Genomic DNA, 19,261 nt, shown 5'->3' on the forward strand with positions numbered 1-19,261 from the left:
GGGAAGCCTTAATTGATTAAATTGACCTTTATAAATATAGTCCTAAGTATAAAGTATATAAATCCCATATACTTACAAAGTCCTAAGTTTAGGCATATGGTTGAAACTTGCCACAGAAAGTCTAGTAATGTTGTTATTGTTGAGAGTGCTGTAGGATAAAAAAAAAAAAAAAGTTAGACATTTTAGATAATGAAAATTCACTGATCATCGTCTATAATCCTAGAGAGAGCACCGGCCTGGTGGAGACGGCATAAAGAGCGCCCTGTATCATAAGCAAGACGAGAAATAGACGTTGTGCTTTAACATATTCCTATGCATTCGGCTTTATCAAATATTTATGGCAGAGTTAGGTCTTAAGCCGTAGTAGTTTTGGCTATTCACATGCTGCTTTGTGCAGGTCTTTAGGACACCCCTCGAGGAATTAGCACGAGACCGTCAACCGTCCCTGAAAGCGGGGCGGCCACAGTTCCTTCCAGGGCCCCGTGTGCCGCTGGGGCATGACGGATGGACGCACCCTGGAGATCTCCAGCTGGAATTTCACAGCAGTGGCTCAGAAGCGGTTTTGTCGGGTCCTGGAACAGAGGAGTCCTGCTCATCACGCTCTCCCGGGGACCCCGGGCGCTGCGGGGCTGCGAGGTGTGGGAGGGCGCGGGAGGGCCCCGCGGCTGGTACTCGCCCCAGATCGGGCACAGCGCCAGGCCGCAGCGGTTCATGAAAAGCTCACCCCCCTCTGACAGCTTTACGTCGGGGGCCGTATCCTGCCGTGTGCCACTGCTGTGGCTCGTCATCGTGGCTTCTCGGCGCTGGGGCCGGACGATGGGCGTCAGGGCAGCCGGTGAAAATGAGCCTGATTCTTGCCTGGTTCAAGTTGCTCCCACTTTCCCCCAACACAGGCCTCGTCTGCTGTATTATCACGGCTGTTCCTCCTACCACCCCCACCACCACCCCGACCCCACCACTACCACCACTACCACCACTACCACCACCACCATCCCCATCACCACCATCCCTGCCACCATCCCCAGTACCACCACCATCATCCCCACCATCCACCACTACCCATGAGCTATTTCTCCTACTACCACCCCCCCCATCCCCACTCCCACCACCACCACTACCCCCACCACCCATTCAGTGGTCTAGTATTCCCTAAAGGGCTCTCAGTTTGATGGCAACCCGGACTGGTCTGAAACCTGCCTTAAAATAGCCGACAGCCCCACTGCGGAGGGGAGTAAGACTAAGGGGAGAGTTGCTTCCTCCCTCCCTTCGGGGGAGTCTGGCCGGGAGGAGAGAGGGTGAAGAGGGCCACCCCAGGGCGGGGCTGTGCCAGCGCGGGGAGGACAGCGGGAGAGGCCCACTGGCCCGGAGCCGGGGCCACGGCGGGGCCTCCCAAGTCTAGACACTGGCCGCCAGCTCAGGCGGTTCGGAGTCCGGGCACCGAGCGCGCTCGCAGGGAGCGACATAGGCCCGTGGGGCCGCGTGCGGAGCCGGAGGCCGTGGTCAGCGCAGCGCCGGGGTTTCGGGGGCACCGGGGGCACCTGCCAAGGGGGCGCAGCAGCACCGACCTCCACACACACGCTTCCTTCCCTCCCCAGCTTCGCCGCCCAATGACGGAAGAACGGATCCAAGTGGTGTAAGTTGCAAGAGAAGCCCCCCGCTTTGTGCAGGACCCCGAAAGCGCTGCATCGCTTGGTTCCTGTTCTCCGACAGCCGCAGCACTCTCCTGGACTCAAGTGGAACGAGAGGGTTTTTTTTTTTTTTTTCCGCCAACACCATTAAAATGTATCCTGATGTCTGAACTGAAGGTTTCACTTCTCAAAGGGATTTGCTTTCAAATGACCCCTTTCCCACCCCTCAAAATCTACGCGGACTTCACATGGCTGAAATCTTTCGAGGACATAACGCACTGAAATGTGACCGTAGGGATCACACATGTTTCAAAAGTGATTCACGTGCAGGAGACACGCGTTGATGTTCTTATGATTCCACACAAAAGAGAGTTTTCATTGGATGATGAAACGGGTGGCTCTAAGTTTGGACCCTTTTCTCCAAATGTTACCCTGCATAACAGCTGAAGAAATACATGATCTTAGTATTTTTATGCAGAACTGCTGCCGGCGAAACAGTGTTGATATTGATGCCTGGTAATGGAGCAATATGTGGAACCAATGAAATTATTTTAAAATAAATAATAGATTATGTGCTAATTACTTATGGAGACACGTATATGTCATGACCGTGATCGATTCCTACTCTGAAACAATGCAAATTTATCTACTGTACTTCTTTATTTGTGAACACTTTCTCCTATATGAAAGTGCATTTCTATGTTCAACCTCAAGATTTTCTCTTTCTAATGAGAATATATATATATATTTTTTTTTTTTTGGGGGGGGGAATATATTCTTGTACAAAGGATCTTTATGTGTAAATACAAAACGTTAGTCCTGGTAATCACGTAGGCCCTCCCAGACTTAGATCTTCACTTACTCCTTTCTTATTCCCTTAGTGCTCAGCACAGTGTTTGGCAGAGAGTCTGATATTTTATGGATACGAATCTCTGTATCTCAATTAGATAAAAGTATGCTTATTTTCTGAAAAAAGAAAAAAAACCATATAAAACTGGCAACTTAAGGATATATTTCATTTCCGAATCTGCTGTCCAAAGAAACGGAGAACACTGACCTAGATTTAGTTTCCAACGTGATTTCTGAGATGATATCCTCATATTAAAAAAATAAACTTTTTTAAAATTTTTAAATAGACATTTCTGAATCATGTGAATCAGAAGTCTAGGTTGGCATGAACATACAAGTGATGAACTGGCTCCCCTTGATTTCATTTACCTGGACTTTTCCTTCTGAAACTTTGGTTACTCTCTTAACCCTAATATGTATCTTAATTCAACAAATTTTCATCAGTGGCCCAGGATGAGTACTTCCATCTTCTCCCTGTTGTGCCTCAGTATAATCATACATTCACAAATGGCTCATGGAACTAGAATTAAAAAAAAAAAAACTAACACACTGGGACTCTGAAGTTTAAGGTGATTTCTAAATTAATTAATCCTTCATTACTCCTACATAAGAAGATACACTGTGAAGAGTCACACATGGTAAAAATAAGCAAAATAGACAACTTTCTTTCTAGAACCTTCTATAAAAAAAGCCCCCCAACTGAATGTTAACAATTGAAGAACTTCTGATTTACTTGACAGGAGATTTCAGGATTGAAAAATTCCAATCTTTTGAGTACTTTATCCAATTAGTCTTAAATTTTTCTTCAATTAATTTCTCTAAAGGCTGAATGAACTACGAGGATTTTAAACATTAACACGTATTAAAAGCATGTCTGCTTGACTTTATCAGATTTTAATATAAACGTTTTAAGTCACTTCAAAAAATTCACATTTTCTTGTATCACATACTAATTTTAATTATTTCTTTTTTAGCAAACCCTGACCATCATATATCTCTTCGAAACCTAGATGTAAAGGTCCTCAAAGGAATTCCCAACACTGAATTTTGATTTTAACTCCATGATGCAGATGACATCTTTCACTCTTTGGGGTGTTTCAAGTTAGCAGGTCTTGCTAAAGTCACCTTTTAGATATTTTGCCAACATGACAAACAATGGATGAGGTGACTGCATTTTAATGAACTTACTCTTCTAAATACAGTGATATTACTTTATAATAAATAAGCAAATGAACCAAATGAATAGTTATTGCGTTTGCGGGTAAAGTGTTCTCAATGCCCAGCACAGCGCTTGGCACAGAGCAGGTGTTATGTACGTGTATCTTTTTTTTCCCTATTATATATATATATTTATGCACACGTACATATGCTCAGTATATACTTAACATATTGGGTATGTGAATTATTTTATATCTAATAAATAAGCTCTTTTAATTAATAACAAAGTACTTTATGGGATTTTAATCCATCCAAAATAGTCATCAAATTTTCCATAAAATTTTTGGTGTCAGTTAGAAGCATTGACTTAGTAACACATTTTTTGCTTGATCAGCAACATTCAATGAAATAAGACCTTATGGCAATCTCTTCATATACCAAGTTTATGAGATTGACCATGGTTTTGACATCAGACTACTATCATGAAATCATAGTTGTATCCTCGTTATTCTGACTTGGAAACAGCAGCAGTGAGCTTTGTATATTAATGGGTCTGGAACATAAATAAAAAGTGGCTCTATAACTATGACAAGCATTTTGTTTTTCCTACAGAAAAAGACGGTTATCAACAGAAATAAAGGTGACTTCTATGGGGACAGTATATATTCTTATGACAGTTTATCTCAATCAACTAATACTTGTGTTAAGTCCTTAAACACAATCAGTAACTTTACACATGATGCAGCTGGAAAGTCTATGCATTTACTTGCAGTTAAAATCAAAATCATACAGAAAATGTTGCTAAAATAAACCATTTTGTTGAAACATCAAACTTTTTTTTTTCAGAATTACATTCTGTTCCTCAATTTATAAAGTAATGGGATCTTTATTTTTTTTTTTTTTCGAGAGGATTTCATGATTCTTAGATAACTTTTACCACATGGTTTAAAAATTCAAAACCTTTTCCTATTTAATTCCATTTTGGATTTCTGAATAAATTTAGTCAGGGATGAATTGTAGCAGAGAAAAAATATTTTATTTGGGGGAGAAATCTGCAAATCTATTTTAAAAGCTAGACTTGTGAATCTCTGTCTGGGAAAAAAAAGTTCTAGAAATGTACTGGCGACTTCAACCACTTTAGTAACTCTACTTTGCATTAAGATTATTTTTTTCAGCGCAATGATTTCATTAAAATCATTTTAGCAAGTCAAAGGTCTATAGAGATTACTTGGTTGCCTCTAACCCATTTTGTCAGCCAGCAAGGAAAGGGAGAGGATGCCAATCATAATTCAGATCTCCGTGCTGTGCTTTACTAAGTCAGTAGTGAAGACTTTAAAATGGACCCGATGGGCAGCTTATTAAAATTAGAGAGCAGATCTCAAAATCACCTTTCAAAAAATGATGTTATCTGGTTAAAAATGACATCTTGAGATGAGAAGGCATCTTTCCATTGCATGGCAACTACAAAATCTTCCAACTTACCAGCGACTAAGAGGTTTGATTTCTGTTGTCACTTTCCCGACTGATTTTATCTTAATATTTGGCAATTCCAGGAATTCTCACAAATCCTGCAACTGCGAATATTTTGCTCTAAGGAGAAACACTTAAAGGACAGTATTGCGAGCATCTGCATGTCCTCCTTGTACAGACATTTTTACCTAACCATACAGGCAGGAGACTGACGGTGGTGTGCACACACATTTCAACTCTTCTGTGTCTTCCCCAGGAGTCATTTACGGTACTTTTTATCAGAGACCATTTTGACACAAGGTTTGGAGCTGGCTGCGAAGCTCCCACATTAGCACTCCCCAGACACAAAGCTCTCATTCGCAAGAGTAGGAGAGACAAGCAGTACTTACAGCACTTCCAGGTCCCGCAGAGCTCTAAATGCCCCATCTTCAATACAGCTGATCTGGTTGTAATCCAGTTGCCTGTAAATAGATTAGAAGAATATACGTAAAAGGCCGAAGACTAGCGGGGTTGGGTGAAGGGAGTCTCCTGAAGGGTCTAGGAAGCCCCGCTGTGCTAACTGAAATGCTCTCCACAAACGCTCTCATCTGCTTAAGAATGTCACAAGCCATTCTGGCCCCGATGCCGCTACTGAAATCTCTTTTTGTTCTGAACTGTCTGTGCACAGAGCAGCCCTTGGAAAGCTCCAGTAAATAATAACTGCACCTTATATTAAATGCCATAGGAATGCAATTTCATTACATCAAGAAAAGCTATCCATTAAGAGCTTTCAGCGTCATCTTGCTGAAACAATTTCATTAAGGTAAAGGACTGTAAATCACTTAATGTCACATGCACCCCCTCAGTGACCTAACAGGATCCATTTATCAGAGAAGCCCAGCTGCATGTTAATTTCACTATCCTTGGCAAGAAAGAGCGACGCTACTTTTAGGTTTTCTTCTTTTAAAAGCAGTTTTCCTTCGAGAACTCCCAATCGCAAGAGAAATGAGGCCCCACATATGTCCCTGCTATTCCCAACCAGGAACGCACTTTAGAAAGCGAGCCGTTGTCTACATTAAGCTTCACTATTTCCGTGACTCGCACCGTTTGTCATTACGTGCAAATTATCTGCACTGTAAATATGGCACACTCTTCCGTTTAAGGAGCTCCGCACATTTCCGGAAAATAAGTTTATAAAGTGTTAAGAAATTAACAATTTTTTTTTTCTTTTCTCAAAGATGCTGATTTTAGCTGACAACACTAAGGACACAATACTGCAGCAATGTCATTAAAACACCACACGCATCTACGGTAAAAAGTTTAAAGCCTTATCAGTTCCTTCTAAATAATACAGAAGGCAAACACACGAACCTTCTCTTGTAGTTTGAGCACTCATTTGTTTATCATTCAAAGACGAAAAAAATAAAGTCACTCCAAACTTGGTTAAGTCAGCTTTCTCCTGCCACTTGCGCTTTGGGAATTAAAATCTCCTTCATCCAAGCTAAGGCATTTATTTGAAACGAACAGCTAAGTACTAAGCCCTACCTGCCCTATCTTTACGTCCTTTTAGATTTCTTTTTAACAAATAAACGGTGCTTGTTTAAATCTAGCAGCTCGATGCTTAGCGATATCATTATTCCAGTAAAGAAACAGTATTTTAATGCTTCACTTGAGACAGAAACAAAACGTTTGATGAAATGGTCAGGTGAGTTGTCGGTTCTCCGCGCACTGGGAGGGAATGCAGATGTGCCGGGCTAAGACTATGATCATAATACAAATGGATCTCGTCCTCCTTTCAAGTGCGGGACTCAGCAGAAGGGCTGATTCATATTTGAGGTGGGTTCTTAAAGAATTGTTTAAACATTCTCGTACAATAGCTGTTTCTCTCACAGGGCTACTGAATAAAGGTGCAATGATTTAATCCAGTGACTTTCAGAGGGGCCTTTTCAAATTCCTTACTTTAGAAATTATGTACATAGAGAATGTCTCATGAAATATACATCTCATTTTTAAGAAGGTCTCCAGGGGACACGAGACTACCTTGATCATGCAAATGGTACAATCTAGGACACGCAACATAAAAAAAAAAGGCCAACTCTGGAGAAGATACCATTTTATTGCTTTTATAAACTAAGGCTTTCCCCAAATAATAGGTACCTTCCATGGTCCTGTAATAGCTGAAAGCATTTCTACTTATTAGGAAGTAATGCAGAAGGATAATTTTATTTTCTAAGAAGACTTTTAAAATTTCATGATGTAATATGGCTGCTGCAGTTCCAAGAAAACACTTTCATTCTCGAGCACTTTTGATTTTTACAGATTAAATTCATTTAACAATTAAGTTAACAGCCTTTTTATTTTAAAGTGCTAAATATATATCTACACCACTATTCTCTAACCTCTTGAACAATTTATCAAAGCCATTTAAATTAGTACAATGGCATGAAGTGTTACCCTTGACACACTACAAAAGAGAAATTGTTTCCAGACAAATTGGCAAAATCTTTTAATGCTATCAAATTTGCCTAATGCAGTCTGCAGGTTAATCTGTAAAAGGGTGAGCTGTATGTTTGCCCATATCTTATTATCCTTAGCTGTCAATGTATAAATCAGTGCTGACACTGCTTCTTTTAAATCATGCATACTATACACAAAGGGGAAGCCCTTGCATGCCAGAAAGCACTCAAGCAAATCTTGTTCTACAGGGACTGAAAAGCAGATTATTCCCCCTATACCACCAGAAGTTGAGACGCTGCTGAAAACTTTGTTGCTTTCACCCCTGTGCAACATGGCTCATGGTGACACGCTTCTTCTGATTCTTAGCAGAAACCTAAGTCCTTCTTCGTCCCAAAGTATTAAGAATATTCGGCTCTCGTGGGACCGGAGTTGTCCTTGGAAGTTTTCTGAATGCCGTCATGTCTCAGGCCATGCACCTTCTGAGCACGAAGGTACCGCATGAAAACGTTATTCGTACGAAAGGCCAATCAACACGAATGATTTTTTCATCGACTGCTAGATTTCGTTCTATCGAAAGGAATGTCAACGCAAACTTGTGCCTGCTTTGACTGCTCCTGAGAAAACCTCTCTGCACGAACTTCCACTGGTTTGTATATGGCTCGAGATAAAGAGTGTCAAAGCCATGCAAGAGCACGCTTTCTTTCAGGGATCCTCCAGTTCACTTTCTTCTCTCCCACCTTTCAAAGCCCGGCACTTCTGCTTTCTGTAAAAGGAAGGGATCTGTTCGCAGCCATGCATTTAGTGACAGGCCGATTTTGTTTCGATGTGATTTCCAATCGTGCAATGAAATTATTCTGAATTAAGGCATTAGTAAGAGGAGAGTTGTTTTTGTTTTTTTTTTCAATTCTCCAAAAAACAGTATTACAATTATTCAGCCAAATATAGGATCAATTTGTTGATCTTTGGATAATAAGGGCATTTAGATACATTAGGGACAGCTTTAGGATCCTGTCCTGGCACCGGGGTCACATCCCACGGGAAAGCAGGCTAGCACTTTTCGTATTTTCTGGAGAGAAAGAATGGCATAGATGGTATCATTCGTGATTTCTTTCGGACCTTCAGCGGATCTATCCTAGCACAGACGTGTGTGTGGCTTCTCTCCCGATTTCCTCCCTGAAATCTCCTCTGTTTCTGTTCGAATTTCAAATTCCATCTCTATCTGACCCCTCATGTCCTAGTTGGCAAGGGTGCGTTCTGAAGCAAGGGCTTTATCTTCAATTTCATGAAAATGACGATGCTGAAAAGAACAGGAACCTTCAAAGTGTCTTCGGCATTAACACTCTATGCTTCTCTTGCATACTGTCACTACTTCTCTTCTATTCTAGAGTAACACCAGGCTGCTTGCTTAATTTTTCCTAGTACTGGTGAATGTCGTCTTTGATAACACAGCATCTCTTTATCAAGAGGTGTTACCCTGTGCCTCGCACTCATGAAGTTCCTAAAGCTGATCTGATGTTCTTACCACAAAACATGACATAGCCTAGTTTCAGATTCTGATTAATTCTAGGTATGAAAAAAATATATAATGCTGCTATGAATTTTAGAAACAGGCATATTAAATGACAGAAGGTTGAACATTTGCTTACGTGGCATCTTGAAATATAACCAGTGGCATTTTGTTACTTTTTACATTTTTTTTTCAGGGATTTCCTGTTTTGGGTTATTAAAACTTGGATGCATACTGTGTTTGAATTACATATGTAAAACTCATCTCCCTGTATTAATTTTAGTTTTGTCCTTACCCATAGAAAACTCATGTTTCACTGGCAGCATCCAAGTAATAAGATTTTATTACTGATTTTCTTTTTGTAAGAATTAGAACACCACAAAATTTACTTAATTTTGAAACAATACTGCACATAAAAAGTCTTTAATAAATTTAAAGGCAGGTGGACCTGGGTGGCTCAGTCAGTTAAGTGTCCGACTCTTGGTTTAGGTTCAGGTCATACTCTCAGGGTCATGAGATCGACCCAGCATTGGGGTCTGAGCTCAGATTCTCCTCTTCTTCCTCTTCCTTCTTCTCTACCTCTCTTCCCACTTGTGCTCTCTCTGTCTCTCTCCCTCTCAAACAAACAAACAAATAAATAAAATCTTAAAAATAACTTTAAAGCCAGAGAGAGTCTCTGAGTATTTCAACAAAAGTATTATAACAATGCACTGGTTCTCCAGGGAGTTTTAGGTACTAGAAATAGAAGTTTAGTTCATATTCATATTACTGTAAATGGCAAATTCCAAAAGTTTAGTTGACTTAAAATAATATATCAAAGTGATTAGGATCAATAGGAGGGAGTAACAACATTTTGCCACTTGGAAAGAAACCTGATAAACCATGTAAATCAAACGGGAAAGAAAAAAAAAAAAAACGTTGTTAAGGATACAGGAATGCTCTGTTCTATTTCTTCCCTCGTGTGTATAAAATTCAAGTCAACAGGAGTGCCTAAATATGCAAATCTTATGCCTATGACTCTAAGAAGCAGTACAAGATTTAAATTATAATGTATAGAGAACATAAGGATAATATAAATTGACCTATATAATGAACATCCTAGGCCAAAGTTTCAGCAACCATGTCATGTAATCTCAGCATCAAAGCACATCAGTGCTAACTCAGATATTAGTGAATAAAATAACCAAAGTAACAACTATCCTGATGAATGAAAAATGATTTATTTAGAATTTAGTTCTTTTGCAATCTTTCAAGCAAACTTGTAGGGTTTTTTTTTTTTTTTTTTGGATAGAAATAAAGAATCTCAGTTTTTATTGGAATAATCTATACTATAAAAGTATAGTATAGTATGGTATCTATAGTATCTATAGTATAAAGTCATATCCACTTGCAAAAGGTAAGCTCTAAGAGAGCTTGTCAGAAAATGGAGGAACAACTAAGCAGCCCTTCACGTTCTAGAAGCTCTTATAAACTAATCAAAGATGGTAGAAACTGAAGCTGACGATAACAGTTGCTTACATATATTGAATGCATAGCAAATGACAGGGTCCGTAGATGTGCTATCTCATTATTTCTCACAATAACTTGAAAAGGTAAATGTTATCATCATTCTGATTTTGCAGAGGAGACTCTGCAGCTCACCGAAGTTTAATAACTTATTCAAAGTAGGTAGTATATATGTAGTGAAATCTTGATTCAAATTTAAATTTGTGTGTTACTGAAGCCTCCACTCCATAGCTTGGGAATTTAGGGGCTGTTCATCCTGCAAATGAAAGTTTCAGCTAAATCTCTGGTGGGGGATCCCTGGGTGGCTCAGTGGTTTGGTGCCTGCCTTCGGCCCAGGGCATGATCCTGAAGTCCCAGGATCGAGTCCCACATCGGGCTCCCTGCAAGGAGCCTGCTTCTTCCTCTGCCTGTGTCTCTGCCTCTCTCTCTCTCTCTCTCTGTGTGTCTCTCATGAATAAATAAAATCTTAAAAAAAATCTTTGATGGCCAAATTTCAAAGAAGTCAGCACATAAAGAGTGCTATTGAATGTCAGGGAAGTAACCAATTATTCTAGGCTGAAGTAGTCTTGTGTGAGGAAGAAAAAAAAAAAACCTGAACCTTAAAAAAACAGGTAGTACCCAAAAAGACAGAAAATAAAAGTGGATATTCCCTATGGAGGAAAAAGACCCAATCAAGAACGTTGTGAGCAGAGGTTCTACAATGTTCACAGTGAATATCTGTAAGGGAGAGGTCATTATTTATGGCTTGAGCAAAGGGCTTGTGTGCAGATTCACTGGGAGAGGGGGCTGGGAGCCTGAGTGGCTGTCAGAAAGTTAGGACTAGTCAGAAAATCTAAAGAGAGTTTGCTATCCAATAAAAGCCACTGTTTTCTCAGGAAAGAGTCTATATTTTTCAGAACCTATAAAACCATGACACTATTCTGCGCTATCCCCAAGGCTCTGCCATAGTGCCAAGACAGTGTTGTCATTGTTGTTGTTTTTAAAAAGCTGAATGATTCCAAACCCAGGAGAGCTGGGGATAAAAACAAGACAAAACAAAAAAACAATGCTTTATAAAAACAGATCTGTCTGCAATGTTAAAATTATCTAATGAGACTATAGACTGGAGATCAAAATTCAATTAGTAGAGCACAGTAATAGTTCAGAGGGAGTGAAGTGTGCCTGCCCCGGACTAGGGAGGGGAAGCAAGAAAACGGACAATATGGTGGCCATGGGAAGATCACACCAATTCTTATTTTATCCATATTGGAATTGGATTCCCAATCACTCAATCAGATAGTGTTGTGTTTAGAGCTCAGTTAGAGCATCTGACTGCAGATGGTCTTGTGTTTTGGAAAGAGTTTATAAAGATGCGTCAAAGCGATTCATTTTCACGTAAGAGAATGGCATCATTGAAGAAAAATGCCAAGGCACCCCGCCGACAGAGCAAAATGAACGGCTGGAGAGGTCGTTGGCAGCAACCTTGATCAGAGTTGTTGGGGATTATGACAATTCTGATGGCCTGTCATACAGGCAGCACAAACCAGAAGGTTACAGGACCATGGACAGTTCCCGAGGTGCCGCCGGCCTCTGCGGAGAGCCCAGAGCTCCTTGGTTCCTTAGCCCTACTGTCGACAGACAACATTCTGGGCGTGAAGAGGAGCTCCGTCCACTGAAATGAAACGTCAGTTCACTTGCTATCTACCTCGATGAAGAGGATTGTCCAGGAGGTTCTACATCCCACTGAGGACCTCTGGCATTTACTCTAACACACAGGAGAGAGCTGACCCCCTGAGTGACAAACCACCTCCCCCCAACCCCCCATCAAGTCTCTTCAGCCTCAGGTTTACTGAAAACACGCCAAAAAAGGAGACGGGGAAACTAAAATACAATTTAAGTAAGATACAATTTAAGTTTGATGTCGGTGAATTTTATTTTTATGATAATATACCAAGTATGTAAGTATGGTAAGAAATATTATGAGCTGATATTCAATAACCTGAAAACCAGCTGATTATAGCAGATATGTTCCAAATAGGACAACTTATCAGATGGAGCTAAAATAAGTCTTGCATTTACATGGCAAAATATATAGATATATACTTATATTTAAAAAATACATAATACACTCTTCTAATTGTTACAGATGGATTCTATAATATGTGAGCAACACTGGTCCCCTTATTGTTATGAAGTATCCAGTGGAGAGGTATTTAAAACTAGAGAAATGTAAAAAATAAAAATTCTGTGTCCCTACTCTAGAATGCCAGATATTCCATCCATGGGTTTTAATGAATCCATCAATAAAATAAATTGAAGGGATCCCTGGGTGGCGCAGCGGTTTGGCGCCTGCCTTTGGCCCAGGGCACAATCCTGGAGACCCGGGATCGAGTCCCACGTCGGGCTCCCAGTGCATGGAGCCTGCTTCTCCCTCTGCCTGTGTCTCAGCCTCTCTCTCTATCATAAATAAATTTAAAAAATCTTTAAAAAATTAATGTGTTAAAAAAGGAAAAATAAAATAAGATGAAATCAGAGAGGGAGGCAAACTCCAAGAGACTCTTAATTATAGGAAACAAACTGAGGACTGTTGGAGGGGCTGGGGTGGGGGACGGGGTAACTGGGTGATGGGTGTTAAGGAGGGTATTTCATGCAATGAGCACTGGCTGTTAATATGCAACTGATGAATCACTGAATTCTACCCCTAAAACTAAGAATACACTATATGTTAACTAAATTGAATTTTAATAATTTTTTTTCAAAAAAGGAAAATATAAATATTTTCCCTAACCTGTTTTTTTAGTAAGAGGCAGTTTTCCTTGAAAAGGTGGATATGACTCAACAGATACAGGGTTAAGGGAAGTGGGATAATGCAAGCAAATAGAAATACATGTATTTATTTATTAAAGCAATAAACATTACAGTTTGACTGGAACACAGAGTACATTTTGAGGATGTACTGCAAAATGAAAGAAGAGAAAAGCAGGTGTGATTTACTTTACAAGTATACCCAAAATAATGCATGTTGGAATTTAACTGCTGTAAGTGTTTGTGTCGTGCTCACTAATGAAACTAAAAACATGTTAAAGTCTATATCTGTAATATGAATAGCAACTAGCAATCAATTTAATTTTTAAGTTCATATATCTGTACAGTTTCTTGCTTAAATCTTGGGATAACTCTAACTAGGAATGTTTTATCATTAAAAAAACAACATGAGACCTGGAAAATTTTTATACACTAAGGTGTATGCTTAGAGAGTGAGCTCACGGGTCTCGACAATAAAGCAAGGCTTAATTTAAATATTCTCCTAAATTGATCCATTAGATGAAAATACCTCAAAGATATTTATAAACAAAATAGCTTAAATAATATAACGTGTCTTCCTTCGAAATTTGATCAGGAGGTAACAAGGCTTTCCTGCATCAGTGTTTCAATAAACAAAATACATATAGAAAGTTTATAAGGAAAAATCATATAGATATTGTCACTTTGGTGAAGTATCAGTTGGTAATAATATGGTATCAAAACTTTAATTCATACTTGATTGGGGAATTTAAAAACAGATGTAAATACTATGGAAAAGTGCTGCCAGAGACTATTACAAACATTATAATTTAGTTGGTATTTTAATATGATCTTGTTCTCAGATCTCACCATCTAAAATGTCAGGAAAAAGAACATGGTTTAAGTTGCAGCTGGAGAAAATTAGATAACAAAATAAGATAGGGTTTTATCCAGTTAAGAAATTAATAGCAATGAGCAAAAAAGTTATGGGAATTCCTCCCCGGAGATGTTTAAGAGCAAGATAAATGTCCATCTGCCTAGAATAGTTTCCGTGTGGTTTGCCTGGTGGAAGAGGAATAGGATCTGCTAATTTGCAAAATTTTCACAGCATCAGTTTCATATTGTCAAGATGCTGCCTTGAGCATATTTACCCAATCCACAAGATTAGGGTAAGTGCTTCCAGTGGAAATCTTCTGATAACTGGAATTTGCTCTGAATGAGGCCTGAATGTGGTAAATCCAATAAACCTGTTACAGTGCATCAGACGGGGCATTTAGACAGCTCTATACAAAATATCGTCATATCGCCGTAATGCGGCTAAAGAACATATTTCTTCTGTCTGGCTTTTTTTTTTTTTTTCCTCTTTTATTCTCTGAATGAGTTGGAACAGTAGCCATCCACCATGCAGGATTATCCACATTGTAAATGCATGCAGCGGAACGATAAATAGGACAAAGTACTGCACCTCTCCTTCCCACGCTGAATAGTAATAATGTTAATATTAATATTTATGGGCTCTTACCGAGTTATTACTTGGTGACTGATGGTTACCTTTAATAACAATACGAATTAGAATTTACCCTCAGTTTTAACATATTTTACCAGGCATCTTCCTTGACTTTTAATGATAAAACTGGTCTTCATTCAAAGCCCCATGAAACTGCTAATTTTTTAACAATGTCTTTTGCACTATGTTTTAATTACAGAAACATGCCTTTTAGCTGTAAAATTCTGTAAAACTGTAGCTATGAGCCTAATTAATTAACAACAACAACAAAAAATCTAAACACACTGTGGTATTTCAATGTTGCTCTAACGGTCTTTGACACTGTCACATGGAAGGCAGTGAGAGGAGTAGGAATTAATTCTCTCTTTGCCCGGCTTCTTTGATAGATTCTAACTTCAGTCTACCCTTGTCCGTTGCGACTCAGCAAAACATAACAGGAACCAACATCCTTGAAGATTCCTTTAGATTCTCTTTCAGGAATTCTTTCCTACAGATTCCCCCCTGAAGACCTCAGGCAGTATTTTTTATCTCTTTCTTTCCTGTGCACCGAGAGCACATAATATCTTGTTTATAAATCAGGGTCTGGTGTATATTTAGTGCTTTCTGCTATATTTGCTTTTCCTTTTTATTAGCCCCATGTCTAACTGACCCATAGTACACTCAGATCTATCATTTAAAAATTATTTATTTATTCGATAGAGAGAGAGAGAGAAAGAGAGACAGAGACAGGCAGAGGGAGAAGCAGGCTCCATGCAGGGAGCCCGATTTGGGACTCGATCCCAGATCCCGGGGCTGAAGGCAGACGCTCAGCCGCTGAGCCACCCGGGCATCCCTCACACATGGATCTATCCTAACCATGACCAGTATTGCGAATTACTTTATGTTATACTTTCTGATCTTTTTACAACACCTTTTTCAAGAGTTAACTTCTAGCAGTTGATTAGTGCATACATAGAGAATGAAATAATACCCTCCGTTTCATAGCATTTTACCAAAAGGCCTTTCATTTATCTTCTTTCCTGAAGAACCACATCAAACCCAAGCAATTATATTCATTTTACAGAAGCAAAACTAAGACTCAATGGACTTCATGGACTTGTCATGTCTACAAATCCAATAAGTAGCAAGATTCCAAGACTCCAGTCCTAAACTCATCCCACCGTATACATATTAACTGACTTTAAATTAGGAGGGAAAATTATGCATGTGGGGGAAAAAAAGATTTTCAAACTGTGAAATCAATATTGCCTTCTTCATAACAAAGTGGCTAGCATCTCATTTTTCTTTTTACCTCTAAATTTCTAAAATTACAATCTTTAAGGATAAATGAAGAGGACATAAAGAGGAATCCCATCATGACTGGTATCCCATTCCCAATTGTATCCCTAAATATGGAAGATGGGTTACTTATAGATGTGGATTCCCTGAATATCTTTACTAAGAAGATTAAAAGCCACCTGTTTTAAGGATTTAGAGATAATACTATTGTAAGATTGCAAATGGCATTCCCAGAGGTTGGTCAACTGTAGCCAAGACTATCCTTTTAGGTAACATACAGGCGACTGAAGTTGGGGCTGTATTAGGATCTTTATATGGTTCTAACCAGACATAGTATCCAAAGTAGTTTTTAACACCTTATGTCTCAAATCTACCTGAAGACTTCCTCAAGCTGTAGCAAGAGAAGATAAAAAGAAAGCAAATAAAATCCTCTTCACATGTAAATATTCATGAAAACCTAGGGCCAGAATTTTAACACACTTATATCTAGATGTCTATATTTCTCTTTCTTTACCTGTACATTCAGAAAGTGTACATTTAACACAAAAATCACTTACACTGAGGGGAAGATGCAGAGACCAAAACTTGTAGCTCTATGAACAGTCAACCTCTTTGATGACAGGAAACATCTGTCTCCCTTTCCCTACTGGAAAAATAGTGTTGTATCCCACCATGGAGAATGCTGAATATAAGTTAATTCTTGAAAAGTGCCTGCGCTGTTTATCACTAGCTAAGAAATATTGAATTCCTGATAGTTAATCTCAGCACACAGGGCTTTCCGCACCCCACCCCCCCCACATTCCAAACTAATGTCAAAGCTGAGCACAACACTTTATGTCCTAGCATTTGCAGTCAATCAAAAACAAACATTTTCAAAGGCTTATGCAGTATTTTAGAATTTATAAAGATAAACATTGACAAAATTAGGATTGTCACTGAAATCTTAAATCTGATATGTATCCTCAAAGCTATAGGCACTTGCAAAAAAACCACTTCTACACAAGACACTAGATTTATAAAGGAAAAATTTAGAAGCACAGTTTCCTTTTACTTGGTGCTTTTTTTTTTTCCTTCTAGAGAGGGCTATACACATATTCTTTCATAAAGATATGAGGGGAAGATACGTAAGAAAAATATTCACACAAAGGGAAAACATAATTTTCTCATTCTCATACTTTTGGCATGTAATGAAAACAGCGATCTAAGCGTGATTTAAAAAAAAAAAAAAAGCTATAGCTCCAGGCATCTCTAACAAGAAAATGTTATCTACTCTTTCCAGAAAAAAAAATAGTTTATATTCTGCATTTTCAATAAACACCGATAACAACAGAAAAAGGAGTTTACTGACGTATGCTGACAGGAACAATAAAAAAGTACAATGTGAATACCTTTTAATCAAATCATTTCTTGAGATTTCACAAGATTAAAAACAAAGTTTGAAGAATGAATTTGGTAACAACTTCAGATGCAAGACATCTTTTACATGAGAATATCTCCAGATACCATGTGAAAACAATTTAAAACTTATTGTTACAAGCTCTCCTAAGCAAGCCTAAAGATAAATAGGCCTTTCACTTTTTATTCTGACACATTATTCAATATAAATTTAACTTTGAAAATAAATAACTTGAAAACAATAGTATAGATTAGAAAAAAAAATACTTACAAATTTTTAATGTCAACTGCCCCACGGAAAGCCTTCCTTGGAATTGCCTGAATTTGGTTTTCACTGAGATCACTAAAAGTGAGAAAAAAGAAAAAAGGTCAAGTCATAAAATATTGTTTAAAAACTATTTTAATTAATATGTTTGACAAATGATAGAACATCTTTGAAAAAAAAAGCTGAAACGAATCCTACCAGGATCATAATTAAATTCCCTATCTTTATTTTTTTTAAATCCCTATCTTTAGATGTAATTTCTAATACAGATAATTTATATTTATAATATAGATTGAAAGGCTGAGCCAAATGGTTTCTTAAAGTACATTTCCAGATCTTTAATTTCATAATAAATTATAAAATATGATTCTCTTAAATTTGAGTTGATCTAATTCTGTGTAATAAACTATTTCTTTAAAAACAAACAGTAAATTGTTCACGACTCCGCTTCAAGAGGTTCTTAAGTTTTAGTACTTGATATTACTCCAACATCACTGGCATAACTTACAAAGTATATAGGAAAGAAGTCCATTTTTAACATTCTAGCGAAAAGTGGCCAAAAGCTGATAAAACCTGGGCAATATGATTAAGCTTTCACAGCGCTTTAAGCAATCTTGAAAATGGAACATGGCAATATTGGCCCAACAATAAAACCAACAGTTCCCGCATGAAATATTAACAGCAGGTTGATTTAAAACCTTCTTTAAATAATTCTATTTAAAACCATAAACACAGACAGTCTATATTTGCATTTTAATTTAATTGGGAAATACATTTTAATCAAGGGGGGAACACTTTCAGTTGAAATGAGAAGTTTGTAAAAAAATCACTCATCTCATGAAATGGATCATTATTTTCTTCCCCTCGGAGTTCAGATGCAATTCTATGAGCTCACATAGTATTAGCCTTAACAAGCAGGATATAAATATACATGCAGGAAATGTCACTAAAGGCAGAAAATGCTCATCTAATTTTAAGTCACACTACCACACAGCAGATGAGATATCAAATAAATACATTATTGAAGTAAACAATGATGGTGCTAAAATTATCTTTAAAAATCCAAGATAGCTAATACTCATTAAGAAAGATGAAGCTACTAACCACGGGTGCAGAGCTGATGAAAACAGAGCCATTTTCCAATCTGTAGAGGCATGTTGGACGGACTCATCCACATCCTCTCCCCTAACGCTTATGACCAGAGCTTGTTGTTCTCATACTTAAGGCCACGCAATAGAGATCATTGGCAGATAGAGAGATTTAGTGTGTGGTCTTGACCTCATTAGCACCAAGTTTTAAACAACTGAGATTTGCATTCATATCTCAATATCTGCAATGTGCAAATAAAAAAATGTGTGCTAAGCAATTTGTAAAGAAATAAATGCTAGTCTATTTAAGGAGGAGAGGTCTTTAGAGAGAGAGAAAAAAAAAAGCAAAACACATATTTTATTTCAAACAATAAATTTACAATATGTGCTTATGTAGGAGTTAAGGCAGCC

The 19,261-nt window shown here is 38.3% G+C and overlaps 1 protein-coding gene across 6 annotated transcripts in view; it reads right to left on the bottom strand.

The window, feature by feature from the left end:
- The window catches only part of SLIT2 (slit guidance ligand 2), a 348,732-nt gene that overhangs the window by 122,011 nt on the left and 207,460 nt on the right, over positions 1-19,261 (bottom strand). For all 6 annotated transcript variants that reach the window (XM_041751158.1, XM_041751156.1, XM_041751157.1 and 3 more), the window contains exons 5-7: positions 17,769-17,840; positions 5,495-5,566; positions 77-148 (exon numbers count right to left, since the gene is read on the bottom strand). In XM_041751158.1, the coding sequence (XP_041607092.1) occupies positions 77-148; positions 5,495-5,566; positions 17,769-17,840 (216 nt within the window). The remainder of the gene's footprint in view (positions 1-76; positions 149-5,494; positions 5,567-17,768; positions 17,841-19,261) is intronic.

Source organism: Vulpes lagopus, chromosome 4 (assembly GCF_018345385.1).
Source record: "Vulpes lagopus strain Blue_001 chromosome 4, ASM1834538v1, whole genome shotgun sequence".
Classification (NCBI taxonomy): domain Eukaryota; kingdom Metazoa; phylum Chordata; class Mammalia; order Carnivora; family Canidae; genus Vulpes; species Vulpes lagopus.